Here is a 21,468-nt window from a genome sequence, read left to right on the forward strand (position 1 = left end):
AATTTATGGAAAATCACATGAACACAATACAGGTAATAATTTTACTTCCCTTTGTTCAGTCGTGAGAAAATTTATATAAAAGTTAATAAAAAATGTATTTAATAGAATGGGTAAAACTTGTACTAATTATAAAGGTCTACCTGAGTCCTTCGATCAACTAAAGGGAAATCAGGAAAGTTGTGAGCATGTAATTTTGACTAAAATATGAATAACTGATAAGGAGATTTTTTTTTTCAAGTATTTACTTGTGCATCATATTTTGGTGAAGTCTGAAAAATATCCAGGCAAGGCAAAGGCTAAATTCAAGCAAAAGGAAGGTGGAGAAAGTGAAGCAACAGAAATTAGACTGAGAGTAAAGTGTTTGCCCTATAAACATCCCCAAATAATTCCAACTATGGACATTTCTAAAGATTCTCTTCTGCTCTTGGATAAAATCCATCCTAAGAAAAACACTAAATCCAGTGCTATTAATACTCTCTTCATTTCAAATATAAGTCAATTCTTGTATCATCCTCTTGAAGGTCCCGTCACTTCTGATACTAAAGGCATCCATGGGTAACCTCCTCTTTTTTTTTTTAAGATTTTATTTATTTACTTGACAGAGAGAAAGAGAGAGTGAGAGAGGAACACAAGCAGGGGGAGTGGGAGAGGGAGAGGCAAGCTTCCCGCGGAGCAGGGAGCCTGATGCGGGCTTGATCCCAGGACCCTGAGATGCTTAACGACTGAGCCACCCAGGCGCCCTGGTAACTTCTTTTCTATACCTCTATTATTACTACCACCCAGATTCAAGAACATCATGTTTAGCCCAGATTATGGCAAAGTCTCCTGAACAGTCTTCCTGCTGTTACCTTTGTTTTCCTTCAGACTCTTTTCAACAAGGCAGCCAGAGAGATCTTATTTAAAGGAAAGCAGATCATGTCACTCCTCTGCCCAGAATCTTCCATTTGGCCTCTAATCTCACTCACACTAAAAGCCAAAGTACTTATGAGATCTTTCCAGTGGTAGGGACCCACAGTCCTAATTTTTACCTCTCTGATTTCATCCCCTACTATTCTCACGCTTACTCTTGCCACATTTATTGGCTTTCCTGCTTTTCATAAAAAATGCTAATTAAGCTCCAACTCCAAGATATATGTATTCGCTGTCCCTCTGCCAAGACAGCTTCTTTGTCAGACACAGCTCACACCCTTACCAATTTCAGGTCTTTGCTAAAAAACCATCTTTTAAGTGAGGATTTCCCTGACTACTCTCTTAAAAATGCACTGTGATCTCCAACCCCAAACACTGCTCTAGCACTTCCCCATTCAATTTTTCCCCATAGTTCTTACCATTGTGTGCCATGTTATATATTATACTTACTGGTTAATTGTATTATCCCCTTACCAAAGTCAAAGTCTTGAATAGCACTTAGTAGGCTTGTCTCATAATTTCCCATTTTTTAGGACACCAACAGTCCCTAGACCCAGTGTTCTCTATTACCTTTAAACAAATTTAAGACAAATCTTTCCCATAAGACATGTCCTTATAAAGAACATACCTTTTCTCTCTTTCAAGTGGGCTCTTCCTCTTTTTCTCTTCCTGAGGCACACACATACCTTCCCTCTACAATCCCATTTAGACTGGCATTCAATTTCCTTGTGTGTGCTAGCTTTAAAACAAGCTTACGGGAACTACTGTAGCAACATTTGAAACTCCGAACTTATGAGCAAAGGGTACATTAGATCGAGCACATGGCACCACACTTAACTAATGTAAAATCTAACACATAACATCACTGTACTCCACTGTATTTCTCAAGTTTTGCTGAATAAATGACTGTCACAAACATGCTCTATTTTTTAGTATATTCAATGCCAAAGAATCTGTAACGTTTTATTTTTCTATTCTATTTCCTGCTTGAACTAGCTTTAATATACTCTTCAAGGTGTTTGTAACTTTCTTTCTTGCCAGTCTCAGCAGGCACCACATTTAAGAGAATATTAGTAATACCACAGGGTAGTAAAACTGATCATTAATTCAGAAATAGAACACGAAGTTAACTGAAGGAGAGTCAATCCATGAGAATAGTAAATTAAGAAAAACACAAAAATCTAGACAAATGAAGATGAATACAGAGCCAAGAGGAAGAGCAAATTCATATTCTTGTTAATACTATACCTTTCTTTCATGCTCTTTAAAGATTTTATTTATTTATTTGAGAGAGCATGAGAGTGAGACTGAGAGAACGAGTTGGGGGAGAGGCAAAGGGAGAAGCTGACTCCCCGCTGAGCAGGGAGCCCAACACGGGACTCAATCCCAGGACCCGGGATCATGACCTGAACCAAAGGCAGCTGCTTAACCAACTGAGCCACCCAGGCGCTCTCTTTCATGCTCTTTAAAGATGTCACATAAAAACACTATTATATAAAAGATAATCCTTAAATTCTATTTTTTTAATTCTCCAAACCCATATATAAAAGAATCCTCCCATTTTCTCAAGTGTTTAAAGGCAACTGCTAAAATAAATAAAATGGTGTCATTTTAGTTAGAGGAAAACAAGCCTCTGAGGAAGCAAAAAAGGTAATTTATATTAATAATTCTCTTCCATTTGTTTTCTTGGAGCTTATATCCATTTTTCATATACTATCCATAATTGTTTTTTTTATATGAGATGGTGTGACTTTTATTGTGTAAGATCATCAGAAAAACCTAAAAAAGCAAAGTCACAAAATATAAACTGAGTCCTTACTAACTGTAAAGTACTATATAAAAGGAATCGTAGGGCATACAAAAAGTACCTGGGACTCACTCACATTCAGATTATGGGAACTAGATCTATGACATTTGTTGAACATGAATAGAACAAATAAATAAAAAACTTGCTCTTTAAAATGACTAGAATTATACATATTAACTAGAAAATGGCATGACTAATTAGAAAGCATTTATTTCTTTGTCACCAAAACATTAAAAGAAAACAAAATCTAAAGAGGCAAAAGGTTTTTATAATAACATATTGGCTAAGAAGTCAGACTTGCAGTCACTGGTGCCCCAGGTCTGCCACTTGTCAGCTATTTGATCTTGATTAAATTATTCACTTCTCTTGAGCTTTTCAGAATAAAAGGAAAGTAGAAACAAAATCCATTGCCTTAAGGCTTTTTGTGAGTAAAAACAAGATATTACAAATAAAGTGGTTAGCTCCATGCCAAGCACAAAATAAAGGCTGTGAACATTAGCTATTTTTAAAAGAAAATGTTTTTATACTGATCACAGAGAAAATGTACTTACTTGTCCGACTGCCCTGCATTCGCTGTGCTTTCAGCTCTCATACGGGTAAGTGCAGCAGCAGCTTCATCCAACGCACAACTAACAGATGATGTCAACCTCCGAAGCACTTCAGGATCTGCAAAGGCTTTACCATCAGCCGTAGATAATTTGCCTATTCCTATTACATGATTTTCACACCAATATGGATATACCCAAAAGGAGAAACAAAGCAAAAGTCAAGTTACTTAACTCTATGTATCTTAACGAATAACCTTTAAATGTTACACTTCACATATATACTGTCTGTCTGGAATCTTTTGGAAAATCACTGTTCTCCAATTCTCTAATAACCTTATTCCTCCCATGTGGTCTAGAAGTGCTTGACCCCATGACTCTCTGGTGCCAGAAATGAGTCTTTGGCCTATGCTGGGACAACTAGGAGTCCCCAGTCAGACTTTTGCCATAGGTTTGGAAGAACTTCTATGTTCAAAGGTTACTGAATTGCTAAGATGTAAGTCATGAGCTAATGGCCACTTTCATGATCACAAAGAGAGAGAGACTATCCGAAATAAGTCAATATAGAGGAGAGCAGAGCAGAGAAACAGAAAGAAGACAGTTCAGATAAAAGTCATTTTTGACTCATTGAAACCAATAGTGCCAGAAGCCAGAACAATGCCCATTATTTTTGGTAGATGCCCACTTTTGTTTAAGACTGTTTAGGTGGCCTACTACCACTTGTGACCAAAAATGGCCTAATAAGACATTACAGGCCATATAAAAGATAACATGAGTACCTGTTTATTTCAAATTATGTCTATAACTTATTACATGTACTCAATATCATATCTAAAAAACATTCAGAACAGTAAAAGAATAAAAATCCAAAAGTAGAACTGGTTAATAACTATCTGCATGAAATATATCTTATTGCTTTTCTGGATTATCACTACAAAACAAACTTCTCTCTAACTTTTATTATTCTAACTCTGTGGTGCTGCCCATCAGTGGAGCTTTTCAAAAATAAAGATGCTAAGCTCTCCTACATCTAAGGATATAATTCAGTAAGTAGAAGGTAGGGCCTAGGCATCTAAATATTTTTAAAGCACTAAGAAGATTCTAATGCATAGCCAGGATTAAAAACCTCTGCTCCAACTTGAAGATAAACACCTAATGTTATAATGCATATTATAGATCCCTGCTACTCAATAAGTGGTACATGGAGAACAAACACTGCTATCATTTGGGAGCTTGTTAGAACTGCAGAATCTTGGGGGCGCCTGGGTGGCTCAGTCGGTTAAGCATCCGACTCTTGGTTTTGGCTCAGGTCATGATCTCAGGGTCATAAGGTCGAGTCCTCAAGCCCATGTTGGGGCCCCCATGTCAGGGCTCCATGTGGGATCTGCTCTTGGAGCGGAGTCTGCTTGAGATTCTTCCCCCACCCCACCTTGCTCCTCCCTCTGTTCCTGTGCACACATGCATTCTCTCTCTCTTTCTCTCAAATAAATAAAATCTTAAAAAAAAAAAAGAACTGCAGAATCTCAGGCCCCAAGATTTTCTGACCCCAAACCTGCATTTTTAAAAAAGATTCCCAAGCAATTCAGATGCACATTGAAGTTTAAGAAGTATTATCACAGGTTTTAAAACAAACTACTTACCTAAGACATCAATCAGAAAAACCCCACTCAAATGGTAATAATAAACATACCTGTGCAGATTTCTTTTTACAGTAGAAGGGCTTAATAACATCATATAAGTTTGTGTTTAAAGTGTACAAAAGTTTGTACTTGTTTGGTTTTCTTACTGGAAAAATCCAAGATATCAAATACTATATCTTTATGGAACCAAAAATAAATGACAGAAAGCCTTTATGGTTTTAGATATAACAAATGTTCAGAGCAGTCAAAGTTGGTATCTGTTACAATCAAGATGTGCAAAGAATAAAGACAGTCTCGGTCTGATAAAACTGATCCTACTATATAATTTGTGTCACTAATATTAAAAACCAACCACAGTCTGAATCTGCTATAGCAGTATTTATTCAGTAAGATACCTGTGGTTAGTTAAGTATCCTAACGCTATGGAAACCAAGATCACAGATGCATTTTCACATGAGAGAATTCGCTCCAATTTTTTAGCCAATTCAGATCAGCCATATAACAACTATTTGCCAATGACAGCAACAGAACTAGGTAAGAAGATATATCTGGATTAGTAAAAAGTAATCACTGCCTTAAAAAGAAAGAGCATCAAAAACAAAATATTCCATATTAAATTTTTATGAACTTCTCATGTCTTCATAAGGTAACTATTTTAGTAAAGATAATAGGAAGTAACCTAAGATATACATGGTAATCCTTCAAATGAATAAATAGTGACTGAAAATTAATTTATTCTAGCTACTCTGGATTATGATGATCCTTTTTTACTAGTCTTAACCAGTTATTACGTATTAATCAATGAAGATCGAAAACAGAAAAGATACGTGATGATCAGATTATTCTTTCCCAATTCTAACACTGAATCAACTGAACAAAAGAACCACGTAACTTGTGACCAAAAATGTCCTAATAAGACATTATAGGCTTTATAAACGATAGAAGAGAAACAGTGCATTAAAAGATTACCTAGATTTCGGATTTTAAGATTATTATTTTCTCCCTTTTCTTCCTCTTAGAACTTACTCAACCTAATTCCTATTTTTGAAGACAAAGTTAAGAGGAGATGTAACTGACTTAGCAGAACAAACAGAAACACAGATATCAAAGAGAAACAAGGTGAGCAGCCCAACAGGGTTCAGAAATTATAGGTACCAGACACAGGGGTGAGGCTTGGGCCAGAAAACAGAGAGACTAGCTGAACACCTGTGAGAAGTAGTCAGATGCTTGAAGACTCTATTTCCAAACTGCACAGCCAGATGATTATTCTCTATAGAAACCAAACCAGAAAGGCCCAGGATTAGTAGTCATTAGATAAAGAGGAAAAAGAGATGATATACTAAAAGGAAATAAGGATTAAGTGAATATATGCATTATAAACAGTGAGATCCTCAACCCCCTCCCACTCTAAGCTCCCAAAATACAGGTAGCCAGGTTTAACATTTACCAGATAAAACCTGGTAGATGTGTCTCTCAAGAAACTGAAAAGCCCCAGAGAAAAGATTTAAAGATACTGACATTTGGAGAGTTCTCAAAGAAAGGGAAGGGTCTCTATCCAATCACTGTGTACTAGAATTCTAAAATGTCACCAACTTTACCCTGCTCTGGTATACTCACTCTATGTAATCCTTGGGACTGGGAATTTCATAGCTTTTATCCCCATGATTAGGTTACATTATATGGTACAGTTGACCTGAAGACAAGAATATTATTTGGGTGGGCCTGACCTTATCACATGAGCCTATGAAAAACTAAGAGATTTCTTTGGCTAATTGGAGAAAAGGAAGTCAGAGATTTAAAGCATTAGAAGGATTCTACTGTGCTTACATGAAGATGAAGGGGGCCACATGCCAAAGAAGGTAGGCAACCTCAAGAAGGTAAGAGCAGCCCCCAGCTGACAGTCCATAGGAAATCAGGAACTCAGTCCTATAACTATAAGGAACTAAATTCTGCTACCAACAACAATAAACCTGAAAGCAGATTTTCTCTGACAGCCTACAGATGAGAACTCAACTCAGCGGATACCTTGATTTCAGCCCAGGAGACCCTGGGCAGGAGAATCTAGCCACACTATGTGCCCAGATGTCTTATTTACAAAAACTAAGTGAGAGTAAATGGATGTTGTGTCATGCCGCTATATTTATAATAAATTGTTATGCTGCAGTAGTAATTATATAATGTATTAATTTATAATATATAATAAATACTTCATAGTGAAACCCACCAGTTGACAAAACATGCACATATACTTTCCGTTTTAGTTTTATGGCATTGCTACTGACTACAAAAAGGCTAGGATTCACAAGGTATTTGAAGAAAATCTGAAATGTAAAGGACATCCAAAAATATTCAAAATGTGAGCAAAATTTTAAAATGCCCCAAATTCTAATGCTATGGAGAAGGATGAGAAAGGAAAAGTTGCAGAGATAAGAGACTACTATAAGTAAGTGTGATGTTAACTTCCTGAACTGCAACACCAGGAATTAGGAGATAATGGAGCAATAATTTCAAGTCTGAAAGAGATTTTTAAACCAGAATTCTATACCTTCAAACTATCAAGTGTGAGGATAGCATCAAAGGCATTTTTCAGACAGTCTCAAAAACTTTTACTTCTCAAGCATCCTTTCTCAGGATACTTAAACCATGGTCAATCTCAACACCACAAAAAGAGAAACCACCAGAGTAGTTCTGTGATACACAGGAGATATATACACCATGAATGACTATTCTTGCTAAAAACAAAATGAATCTGAATCTGGTCACTATCTGGATCTGAATTTTGATTTACAGGAATACAACATACAGAGCGGCAACTAGCAAAATTGATAAAGTGGGACACATCAATCAATTTCTTCAATAAATGGGGGGAAAAAAGGAAAAAGTTATGATTAAAAGACACTTAAATAATTAACATGAAAAATATCAAATTATACATACAAAATATGTAAATATGAAATAGGTGAAGGAGATTAAAGAGTACACTTATCATGATGAGCACTGAGTATGTAGAGAATTGCTGAATTGCTATATTGTACACCTGAAACTAATATAAGACTGTATGTTAACTACTGAAATTAAAATAAAAAACTTGGTGGTGTCTGGGTGGCTCAGTCGGTTAAGCATTGGACTCTTGGTTTCAGTTCAGGTCATGATCTCATGGGTGGTGAGATGGAGCCCCAAGGTGGGATCCCGCTCAGTGGGAAGTCGGCTTGAATATTCTCTCCCTCTGCCTTTCCCCCCACTCACACATACACGCTCTCTAAAATAAATAAATAAATCCTTAAAAAAAATAAAAATTTAATAAAAAAATGTAAAACTTGTTTGGATCCTAATTCAAATAAACTAACTATAAAGACCATTATGGGGTGCCACCAACTCTCAATTTTGCCATAGGTCATAAGCTCAGGGTTGTGAGATTGAGCCCCATACCGGGCTCTACACTGGGTGTGGAGCGTGCTTAAGATTCTCTCTCTCCCTCACCCTCTGTCCCACCTTTCTCTCTCTCTCCCTCCCTCCCTCTCTATAAATAAATAAATAAATAAATAAAAATAAAGCAACCTTTAAAAAAAGACCATTATGAAATAATTCGGGAAATATAAACACTGACAGGATATTTGACAATATCAAGGAATTACTATTATTTTTTTCTTTAGATATGCAATGGTATTATGGTTATGTTTATTTTTTTAAAAGTTCTTGGGGTGCCTGGGTGGTGCAGCCAGTTAAGCAACCGACTCCTGGTTTCCACTCAGTTCTCGATCTCAAGGTGATGAGATCAAGCCCCCTGTAGGGCTTCAGTTTCTCTCTCCTTCAGCCCCTCCCCACCGTGTGCTAGCTCTTGCTCGCTCTCTCTTAATATAAAAATAAATAAATAAATCTAAAAATAGTTCTTAATTTAGAGTATATACTGAGGTATTTATTTATTTATTTAAGATTTTATTTATTTTAGAGATAGAGCATGTAAGAGTGGGGGGAGGAGCAGAGGAAGAGGGACAAGCAGACTCTGCAATGACTGCAGAGCCCCATGCAGGGCTTAATCCCAGGACCCTGGGATCATGACCTGAGCCAAAATCAAGAGTTGGACGCTCAACCAACTGAACCACCCAGGCGCCCCTATACTGAAGTATTTATATATGAAATTATATAATGTTTAGTTTGCTTTAAATTAACTTGCTGGGGTGGGGCATCGGCAGGTGGCAATAAGTAAAGATGAAACAAGATTGTCCATACACTGATGGCTGTTAAAGCTGGATGATGGGTATTCCCTCGGGGCTTGTACGTTAACATTTTTCATTTAAAAAAGAAGGAAATAAGGGAGAAAGGGAGAGAAGTGAGAAAGAAGATAAGGAAGGGGGGGGCTATTGTAGAAAAAACAGAAAAAAAAAAACAAACATAGAAATGAGAAAATGAAACAACTATTAGCATCCTATGAAAAAGAACTCTACCTCCAAAAGTAACTCCTCTCAGCCGAAGTCTACTTTCCTGTAGCACTTTTCAACCTGGTTCTGCCTCTTGGGGTGCACAAAAACAAATATCCCTCTTATATGCAACCTGAGTTTTCTCATCTTCAGGAGAAACATTCTCTTTTCCTCTTATGACACATTTTCAAATAATTTTACAATCTTCATTTCTCTCACATAAACTTCTATAGCAACACCAAATTCTAGCAAATGCTAAATTCTATATCTACTATTCTTTTTTCTTTTTTTAAGATTTTATTTATTTGAGAAAGAGAGAGTCAGAGATAGCGAGAGAGAACACAAGCTGGGAGGAGAGCGAGAAGCAGGCTCTCCACTGAGCAGGGAACCCGACATGGGGCTCGATCCCAGGACCCCCAGATCATGACCTGAGCCAAAGGCTAACTGACTGAGCCACCCAGATGCCCCTGTATCTACTCTTTTGAATAAATAGTTTTTTATACTCAAGGACAGGACCTTGCATGTGCCCTACTATGTTTTCATTTGTACTTGGTCTAGATTCCTTTAATAATCCGTTCTAGAATTTTACTCAGGACAGAAATCAAATTTAACCATGAGTCCTTCAAATATTTAGATGCTGTGTTACAAGGATTTATTGAAAGGATTACCAAATAGTAGTAGGTTGGTTTTATGCTATAATAAAGCAGCAGTTTACATGCATTGTATGTACACTATATAGCAAATCAGGGTGCTAAAAAAAAATGATCAATTAATGTTCACAATATATTTATGTCCACTTTAGAAAAGTTAAGAAAATATATGGCTATATAAAATGATCACAGAGATTGAGAGTTACTATTCCCTTATACTTTAGGGCTATAGATTATAGCCCTATAATCTCTAATTAAAAATATATATAATCTCTAATTAAAACACTTCTTATAGGGACAATATAATAATGATCCACTTTACAAAAATACAATGATTCACTTTACAAGGTTTCAAGAGATAGTCTATGACAAAAAAGGGGAAATTATATACAGTCATTCTCATGATTCATGGTAGTTATATTCTATAAAGTCACTGGGAACACTGAATTAATGAATAACTGAACCATTGCTCCTAGGAAAAATACAGGTCTAGGTTCCTGTGAGCCTCTGGTCACACAGCATTTGCATTAACCAAATACTGTCTTATGTATGTTTTTGTTTAAAGATGACCTTATTTAATGTATAGTTGATTTATTAACATTGAACTCATGGTTAATAGCACTATAACCCATGCTGAAGAAGCTTATCTAACAACACATGTATTTTCTCCATTAGGCACATCACTACCTTCTCACATTTAGGAACACCAGACAGCACTTTCGCATTATACTTGGGGACCATTATAAACAATGTAATCGCCAACAAAAGGCACAACAATGTGAAAAAAATGGCTCTAAGTAGGTGAAAAGGACACTTGTTTACAGTATGAGAACTGAGAGCTTCACCTTATTTCATCTCATCAGGGAACGTGTGTAGGACAATTTTTCACTATTATGTGCATTTCTATGAAAGACTGAAAAAGTGCTGAAAGCACCAATTTTAGGGTATGAATACATGTTATCAAGGAGGCAAATTCACAAATATGGAATGTGGGACTAAAGAAAATTGACTATAGGAGAAATCTCTCTTCAAGGTTGACAGCAACATGTGGATTTTACTTGGGTAATGAAAATACTCTTTAATGAAATTTCCATGTAATTCTCTAGAAAGCTATCCATTAATCATTATGAATAATATTAGACTAAATGTCCAAGACCTTACATTTATTTTGTTTTTTTTTTTTAAGATTTTATTTATTTGACAGAGAGAGACACAGCGAGAGAGGGAACACAAGCAGGGGGCGTGGGAGAGGGAGAAGCAGGCTTCCCGCTGAGCAGGGAGCACGATGCGGGGCTCTATCCCAGGACCCTGGGATCATGACCTGAGCCAAAGGCAGATGCTTAACGACTGAGCCACCCAGGCGCCCCAAGACCTTACATTTATAATCATAGTAGTTTTTTTTTTTTATTTTAGTAAACTCTACACCCAACGTGGCGCTGGAACTTATGACCCCGAGATCAAAAGTCGCATGCTCTAACAACTGCGACAGCCAGGTGCCCCTGATCATAGTAGTTTTTATTACATTTATATGTAACTTTGAAAATTAGATAGTCTAATTACGTATGTAAGGTCTGCAGACTTACCTGCAGCTTCTAGTAAAGCTTCCAGTCTAGCTTGTGTTTCTGGATCTACTGTCCTGAGGTCTGCACCATCAGCAGTACCTGACAAGAGCAACTTGGAAGCCGTTTCCAGCATTGGATTTTCCAAATCATCCTGATCCAAAATGAAAGATTCCACCTAGAAAACAAATACAAAAAAAAGGAAGGAAGGGAGGAATAAAAGGAGAAAGGCAAAGTGGTAAGAGAAACAGAAGAAAAAGGAGAAGAGAGAAAAAGTATTTTAATGTAAATATCATGATAAATACGATGCAATTCTAAATAAATTCAATGCGATACATAAGCCCACTGTTTAAAGGAAAAAATTTTATTTATAGAAGAATTTAAGAATGTGCTGCTCATATGCAGCATAGTCTCATTTTTTTTTTTTACTGAAATTATGTATTCTTTTCTATTTTAATTTGGTGGGATAAGGGTGAGATAGGGGGAGCTAAGAGGTTAATGATTAGACTGAAACATTTGACTTTTGTAGAGGACCTAAATCGGCTGTTCTTTTTTTTTTTATTTTATTATGTTATGTTAGTCAACATACATTATATCATTAGTTTTTGATATAGTGTTCCACGATTCATTGTTTGCGTATAACACCCAGTGTTCCATTCAATACATGCCCTCCTTAATACCCATCACAGGGCTAACCCATCCCCCCACCCCCTCCCCTCTAAAACCCTCAGTTTGTTTCTCAGAGTCCAGTCTCTCATGGTTCATCTTCCCTTCCGTAAATCAGCTGTTCTTAAATGTTCTGCTCTCAGGACTTAAATGTTTTGCTCAGGACCCTTTTATGCACTTATAAAGTACTGCCCACCCAAGACCTTCAGATAATGGTTAAATTTATTAATATTCACATTAAGACAAACTACAATATCAAAAAATCACACTTGTTAATATCACCACCAGTGATATTTTCATCAGAAAGTTTTAAGTACTGTAAAGCCCAGGCAAATAAAATTTAAAATTCTAATTTGTGCTTGAAAGCTTAATTTTCTCATTGGCAACAAATATTGCCAATCGTTTTCCTTAAAGTGGCAAGCTCATTCCCATCATTTCTGATGAGAACATTTGCCAAATATTCAAGTTTGGTAAGTGTAGTGGGTCTGTCAATTATATTTTCTAGTAACAATGGTATTTCATGGGGAAAAAATGGCTAATTTACCTTGCATCTCAAAAAAAACCACAAAAAGAACCTCAGAAGTGCCTTATGTTTACTTCCCATTTTGTCACACACCGTAATATTAAAAGGACATGTATTCAAAGTGCAGATTCATAAAATTAGTATTTATTGCTTTATCGAGATTATTCCTAAGGTAAAATTGGCTTTTTATTTTCTTTTTTTAACTGTGAGAATTGAAGAATATAATGACACTAATACAATTTGGTGCCATGGCCTCAAATGAGGGGCCAGCAGTTTAATCTACCATTGCTTTTGCATCATCAGTGCAAATGTCAACACAGTAAAAGAGGCAAATAACATCTCAGTACTGTGGTGAAAGAGTTTTGACCTCTTGGATACGCTGAAATGGTCTCTGGGACCCTGAGGGACCTGGGATTATTCATTGAGAACCAGTGTTCCATTCAATCCAGATTCAATTAAAAAATATTTAAAGAATTAGAACATAGCAAACACCGAAGACATGGGGAAAAGTTTTGTTGTGATATCCCTTATTATAGTGCTACTTACAAATAAGTACTAAGCTATATTCTTTCCTGTTTGCTGATAAAAAGTCGATAATCATTACATAAACTGCCACTATTTTACATGATATTTACTTCACAAATCTAAGGTACTTCTAACACTAATAACTAAAATAGATATAAAAGTAATTATTAACCTAGAACACAATTATGCTCATACCTAGTATCTAAATGTAAGAAATATGAAAAAAACCTTAAGGAATAAAATTTTAACTATTATAACATGAGAAACTCTGAGTCATTTCATCTTTGAAAGTCATCTATCTAGTAACCAGGAACAAACATTATATTTAACCAACACATATTTCGTACTGAATGTTAAATCTGGGAGGAAATAGTATGTTTCTCTCCAAATTTCCATTAGACTAACACAGTTTAACATGATTTCAGATTTCTAATGTTTCAAATACAATAGACACTGGATACTCTGTAAATAATCTCTGTAAATATTTGAAAATTTTCACAAAATTTTGCTGTATATTAACTTTAACCCATCAAATAACAACTCCCTGTTAAAATGACAGGGAGTTAGGAAAAAAAAAAAAGAAACAACAAGAATATACTCTTTTTAGTTTTAAGTTATCTTTTAAGGTAGTAGCATAAGTGTTATACTTTAAGAAGCAGATTTTGGGAATAAACACATCTTAAAAAGGGGGGGAGGGGTGATGCACCTGGGTGGCTCAGTCAGTTGAGCCTCTGACTCTAGGTTTCTGCTCAGGTCATAATCTCAGGTTCTGAAGATTGAGCACCCCCCGCCACCCCGTGCCCGCCCAGGGCTCAGTGAGCTCAGCAGGGAGTCTGCTTTTCTCTCCTTCTCCCTCTATCCCTCCCCCTGCTTGCATGTTCTCTCTTTCACTCTAAAAGAAATAAATAAATCTTTAAAAAAATAAGTAAACTTTTGGGACATGAGTTGGCCATAGCAAGGTGTGATTCAAAATTATAGTATAACAAAAACTGTGTCTTATCTTCAACAAAGGTCCAGAAGATGAGTCTTTAAAGAAAAAGTTTCTTCCCAGTGAAATTTTCTCTGTGAAAGTATCTACAATTTTCCAATCCAATGGGAGAAGATGAAAGAAAACAAAGGTATTGAAATAAACATGGAAAAATGAACATAGGTAAAATAAACAAATGAAAAATTAAATAATATTTCAGACTAGAGTTTTAGAAAAAGTATTTCAAAGATCAGGGCATGGTTAAGTGCCAAGTCAAAAGTATAGATCAGAGGTATTTAAATCAAAGGAGACACTGCATACAGAAAGATAAATATGAAAAGATTTTGACCAAATTAACTAATTTATATAAGACAATAGGAGAAGAAGGAATGTGGAACTGGTAGACAAGCTATAAAATTTCTCTATGATAGAGTATTTACTATAGGAAAGGTCAGAAAGTTAGAAGTTAGGTCATAGGAGATACTAAATTTCAATTAAAAGTGATTCTCTGACATAAAGTCCCCTATGCCACACTGTGTCCTGAGCTTGATGAAAATTTATTATGAAAAATGCATCTCAATCTCTTCATGAGGGATATTAATTACAGAAATATGTTTTCTTATTGATTTTAAACTTCTCCACTAAAGTTATATTGATTTTTAAGTCCACTATTCTTACTTTGTGAAAAACTTAAGTTAAAAACAGTAAATTCAAATGACTATGAAATTTTATATATAGATTTAAATGTATTGGGGTGAAAGAAAAGAACAGGAATGGATTTCTATCTCCCCCACCCCCAGTTTAATACTAATGAAGAAATTAATTTCAAAGATGCTGTTAGGATCTAAAGACCTAGGTACCATTACTGGTTCAGATGCCACCTATGTGACCTAAGCAAGTCTCTCAGCCATCTCTAGATCCCTATTCTACATAATTTTTTCATAAATTCATTGCATATGAGTTATTATAATATTTATTGCCTTTCTAAACTCCATGGAAACAGGGATTTGAGTAAATAAAAGATGGTTTAGGGATTTTTCCCTTTCAGATTCTAAAAGGCTATAAGGCTATATATAGTGTATTTGGGGAAGGGAGAGGTAGTTACAAAAAATAAATTTAAAGGTATATCTTACAGATTATTGAAAAATGGTACATTAAGTAACAGGTAGGGCAAAATGTCCACCATTGGCAAACAGTCTTTGTGCAAGAGATACTACAGTTCACTTGACGAGGAGATAGAGAGACATGTAAAATCAACTCCACTATCTAGGAACTTACTTCTTTAATGAGAGAGCCAAAGTATGTGCATAAATGAACACTATTACAGGGAGGAGGGGGAAAGCTGTAGGAATTTAAAAGAGGAAGTAGAAGAGAACTTCTTCCTTTAACAGTAATTCCTCTTTCCCCAACTGGAAAGATTCTTGCATTACATTACAGAACTGAAGAGAGACTGACATAAGGACATGCAGTCATAAAAATACAAAAATAAGTAATCCTTTATTCATAGGTCAATTAAGTTATGAGCAAATCCTGCTCTACCATGTACTGAATTAAGATAATTCAGATTAAATACTATGTTTTCCCATTGAAACCAGACTCATTTTTATTATATTTCTACTGAAAAAAAGATTAATTTTGAACCACAGCCAAATTCTGGAACATTAAAAATTCTCTGAATAAGAAATTCACATAAATATTTTGAAATGTTTTCTTTAAATGAAATGTAAAAATAATTTCCATGAAGAGGGGAAAGACAGAAGGAAAGGTATATCCTTATTAAATTTATTCCCTAAGGGAAATAACATATCAAAGTTACCAATAATTGAAAGCATGACAAGTTATATTTAAGCTATTTTGGATGTATTGTTTTCACTAGATGGATATTTTATGAAATGGTGCTTGGACATCAAATTCTTGTCTAATATAAAGAACCATCATAATGCAAGGACCTTAGAAATCACCAGGTTCAATTCATTATTATAGATGAGAAAATAGAAGCACAGTACCATTATTTAAATAGCAAGTTTCTAAATATCTAGTACCAAGAGACCAGTTATCCAATTAACTAGTTCAATATTCTTTCCACTAGAAAATTCCATGCTGGAGTAAAAAAGAGGTTTTTTTCACTCTGCTCTAGAAAAACTGACTTGAAATTCTGTATTTAGGGACAAAGCTGAACCTACTGTCTAATTACTCAAAGTAAGGTAACTAAACATTACATGCCTCTGATTTATGTAACATAAAATACACAGTACCACCTATGAAGTATTCTTGCCCCTCTGAAAATAACCAATAATCTAACGGAGCCCTTAGAAATAATTACCAGTTTATAAAAATTAATAAGGCAAATTATTAGAAGAAGTTAAATCAATTTCTCAATCTTGGCACTATTGACATTTTGGGGGGTATAATTTCTTTGTTGTTGGGGGCTACTCTATACATTTCAGAATGTTTAGCAGCATCCCTGGCCTCTACCCACTAGATGCCAGTAGCAACTCTACCACAGGTTGTGACACCAAGAAACCTCCAAACATTGCCAAATGTACCCTTAGAGGAAAAACAGAAACAAACAAAAAGACCCTGGAGTATGACAAGTTGAAAACCACGAAGTTAAATAGGAAAAAACACACACAACTAAAATGTGGAACATGTTCTTTTGTTTTTTTAAAAGACAGTAAAAGGGGAAAAAAGCTCTAAATTAAAGAGACACCAAAGACATAACTAGCAAAACAATACAGACCTTATATGAAATTTTCAAGACAAGTGAAGAAATCTGAATACGCACTGAGTATTAGACTGTATAAAGTAATTATTCTGGTTAGGTAAGAAAATGCTTTTATCTTTTAAAGATGCATACTGCCATATATATAAAAATAAGAGTCAGAAAATTGCCATAAAATATTTCCGGAAAACAAAGTTGTGTGGCACATTCTTGATAATGTTGAATGTGAGAAAAAGATTTATAGTGGCTTTCTTTATCATACCTGTCTCTACGCTTTTGTGCAAGTTAAATCTTTTTGGTTTTGAAAGACTAAAGGTGATGTTTTACTGCAGAGGTTGCTTTTGTTTTAAAAAATTGTTTTTTGGGCACCTGGGTGGCTCAGATGGTTAGGCGTCTGCCTTCGGCTCAGGTCATGATCCCAGGGTCCTGGGATCGAGTCCCGCATCAGGCTCCCTGCTGGGTGGGGAGCCTGCTTCTCCCTCTGCCTCTGCCTCTCTCTCTCTCTCTCTCTGACTCTCATGAATAAATAAAAACATTTAAAAAAAATTATTTTTCCCTTCCTTCTCCTAATGTCCTCCATGCTATTCCTTATGTTCCACAAATAAGTGAAACCATATGATAATTGACTTTCTCTGCTTGACTTATTTCACTCAGCATAATCTCCTCCAGTCCCATCCATGTTGATGTGAAAGTTGGGTATTCATCCTTTCTGATGGCTGAGTAATATTCCATTGTATGAAGGGGGGGAAATCGGAGGGGGAGATGAATGATCAGGCTATGGACTCCGAGAAACAAACTGAGGGTTTTAGAGGGGAGGGGGGTGGGGGGATGGGTTAGCCCTGTGATGGGTATTAAGGAGGGCACATATTGCCTGGAGCACCGGGTGTTATATGCAAACAAAGAATCATGGAACACTACATCAAACACTAATGATGTACTGTATGGTGACTGACATAACAAAAAAACAAACAAAATAAAAATTATTATTTAACAGTAATACTATTTAGATTAACAAAGTAATTAACATTCTTTTTTACTTCCTCCCCAAAATAAACTTAACACAAACACTCAACAATGAAAACCAAGGTCTTTTAACAAAGGTCAGGACTGAAGGAATTTGTTTATGCCATTAATGGTACTCCCTGTCCTTCTATAGTAAAACATAAAGTCATATAAAAATTTGGAAATGTAGGGCCATCTGGACCAACTGTGAACATTAGCATTACATTTCAAACTAACTTCCTGTCAAAACAGATAGAGTATCACTGTTATATTAGAGAACAGCAGTCCATCTTGTAATAAACTGGCATTTATTTCAAAGGATAAAGATATATTCTGATTAACTAGACATCATATATACGAGTTCCATTCAATTTAACAAATATTCACCACCAATTACATACAATGTGCAAAAAGCAGTAGGGCAACCAAAGGAGAAAGGAAATACAAAAATGATTTCATTATAATCAATGCATTCTACAAATATACAAAATGGAACGGCAACTCTATGTGCAAAGAACTATACCAAAGAAGACTGAAAAACAGTACAAGGTAGACACTGATATAGTGATTGTACAGAGAAAGGAAAAAACAATTCTGAATGAGAATGGTAAAAAGAACAGTGCTGAAGGAAGATGGGGCCTTTCAATACTGTATGCAGTTCAGAATTTATATGGTAGGTTATTGAAGGATTTAAGTATTAAGATAAATAATCAATTTTTAAAAAAGATTTACTTATTTATTTATTTATTTGAGAGACAGGGAGGAGGGGTGGGGCTGGGGGTAGGGGCAGAGGGAGGTCTCAAGCAGATTCCGTGCTGAGCGTGGAGCCTGCTCAACACGGGGCTTGATCTCATGACCCTGAGATCATGATCTGAGCTGAAACCGAATGGGATGCTTAACCGAAAGCGCCACCCAAGCACCCCAAATAATCAATTTTTTAAAAAGACAATTAGAGATCATGCGAAAGATGGTTTTATATAGATGTGACAGCAGAGACAAAGAAATCTATTTATAACTTACTTCAATATATCAAATGAGAGATTATGCAAGGTGGGGACAGGAAAAAGTCAGTCTCTGAGGATAAACATACTTTAAAAAATGAGAATGCTATCAACTCCAGAATCTGAACTTCTTGACCTTTAACACTGCCCATCCTCCCATCCCATCCCTATTCACCAATTACTGTTTTTGTTGTTCTGGAAATTACCCTGTCCATTTTCATTCAATTTAAAGCAGGTAATCTAAATTTCAAGTTGATAATCTATATTCCAAGAAAGATAATCTAGATCTTGATTATATTACAAACATTTTTTATAATAACAAAAAATTCTCACACTTGCTCCAGGAAAACACAGTATCTTCAATCCAAAACTCAAAATACTTAAAATCTGAAGAGCTCTTAAGCAAGTCAATGCAGAAAAATCCCTCCAAAACAATGTTTATGATGAACTTTTTACACTGTGTATGATTTTTACTTTTAGTAAATGTCAGTGTTTGATTTTTATGACCAATTCTGTCATTTCAATGATAGCGAGTGGGTTTTAAGAACACAGATATTAACTGATACCATTTCATCTACCAAAAATAAAGATTCATTAGAACGATTTGGCTTGAAGTCATCATCATGGACTGAATTACCTAGTAACTCAAGTGTTGTCACTTATTCAGTGATATGCAGAACAGGCTATGTAAACCTAATTCAAAGAAACACTAGTTTCTTCTCTTTTGTTCTTGACCCCAAAACCTAATAAAAATTTCTTTGATCTGTATTTTTTGAAGTCTTAAATAGGGTAAACTTCAGCTAAAATATTACAATTCTTTTTTTTTTTTTTTTTAAGACTTTATTTATTTATTTGACAGAGAGACAGCAGGAGAGCACAAGCAGGGGGAATGGCAGGCAGAGGGAGAAACAGGCTCCCCGCTGAACAGGGAGCCCAATGCGGGGCTCAATCCCAGGACCCTGGGATCATGATCCAAGCCAAAGGCAGTAGCTTAACCAACTGAGCCACTCAGGTGCTCCAAATACTACAATTCTTAAATTAATATATTTGGATGTAGTTTTTCTGTACCATTAAGATAAAACCTTCAGTACGGTAACTGAACACTGATCTATGTATATGCTGAAATAAAATAGCATAAAATAAAAACCACTTAAAGTCCTTATTGTAAAAAGAGTATCAATTAATAGTATGACTCATTATGGTTTCAGTATCCTGAGATTCAAGTAAATAAAACTAAAGTGAACCTGACTAAAAATAAATTTAGCTTTCAAAAAATCTATTAAGAAGACACTGATTTATTCCTACATTCTTTCATTCATACCCATCTACCAATCTAATAAATTTTAGTTAAGATCTAGGAATGTGGGGCGCCTGGGTGGCTCAGATGGTTAAGCGTCTGCCTTCGGCTCAGGTCATGATCCCAGCGTCCTGGGATCGAATCCCGCATCGGGCTCCCTGCTCCTTGGGAGCCTGCTTCTCCCTCTGCCTCTCTCTCTCCGTCTCTCATGAATAAATAAATAAAATCTTTAAAAAAAAAAAAAAAATCTAGGAATGTGCTAAAAACTGGTGATACAATAGTTAACATGGCACTGTTCTCACAGAGCTAATACAAAACATGACTTCTTTTCTTAAGCTTCAAAGTACTTATCTGCCTATAACAACTCAGTATGAAATAATTCAATATGAAATTTTTAACATTAATTGTAAACTTCATAAAGTGAACCAATTATGAGTGTTTAAAGTAAGTAAAATTGTATGGAATTCTCAAATCTAGTTTGTAAGTGGTTTTTCTGTAATAGAATTAAGGCTACAGATTTTAAAAAACTTACCCCAACTCTAGATATCCATAGTACGATGCAATCTAATTATAAATTTAACCTGTCTCTGGTATTTATCATTATTCATCAATTATCATAAAAACTGCCTCAGAATAAAATGATTCTTATGAGATGGCTTGAAAATGTATAAGCAGATATACACACTCATTCTCAGATACAGACACATAGTCATAACCGGGTGGAATTTGAGCATTCCAAGGATATAAAGTGTAGAAAGTTTGTAAGGCGAGTGGTTAATTAGAGAATTAAAAATCAGGTTGGTATCAGATTCTCAAATACAACCCAAGATGCTAGAAGACAACTCTGCAACTAAAAGTTCTAAAGTACAATTATTTTGAAAGTAAAATTCTAAACTTTAGAATAAAATAACTTTTTAGATATGTAAGCAAATTGACAATTTTAAAACCACAAATAATTCTGAACTTAGAGAATGTATGCCTTCAACAACAAAAATTGATCTAAGAAAAGGACAGCCTTGGGAATCAGAACACTAAACATCTGGAAAAGAAACCAGTATAATACAAGCTATCTTTATCATGTCAGGTAGGTTAATAAATTAATTCCTTAAAGTTAGAAAAGTAAAAACATATTATAACATAAACATATTACTAAAATATCAGTTAAGCCAAGATTGAATGATACAATGCCAAAAGCCTATGTTCAGCAAAGAGAACAACTAGTTAAAGATACGGTTTA

General features: G+C 35.3%; 1 protein-coding gene across 6 annotated transcripts in view; it reads right to left on the reverse strand.

The window, feature by feature from the left end:
* The window catches only part of ANKRD17 (ankyrin repeat domain 17), a 164,862-nt gene that overhangs the window by 75,903 nt on the left and 67,491 nt on the right, over positions 1-21,468 (reverse strand). For all 6 annotated transcript variants that reach the window (XM_064584566.1, XM_045881019.3, XM_045881017.3 and 3 more), the window contains exons 2-3: positions 11,553-11,706; positions 3,268-3,424 (exon numbers count right to left, since the gene is read on the reverse strand). In XM_064584566.1, the coding sequence (XP_064440636.1) occupies positions 3,268-3,424; positions 11,553-11,706 (311 nt within the window). The remainder of the gene's footprint in view (positions 1-3,267; positions 3,425-11,552; positions 11,707-21,468) is intronic.

Source organism: Mirounga angustirostris, unplaced genomic scaffold, assembly GCF_029215605.1.
Source record: "Mirounga angustirostris isolate CCGP_5_RB_7025 unplaced genomic scaffold, mMirAng1.0.hap1 SCAF_2, whole genome shotgun sequence".
NCBI lineage: Eukaryota > Metazoa > Chordata > Mammalia > Carnivora > Phocidae > Mirounga > Mirounga angustirostris.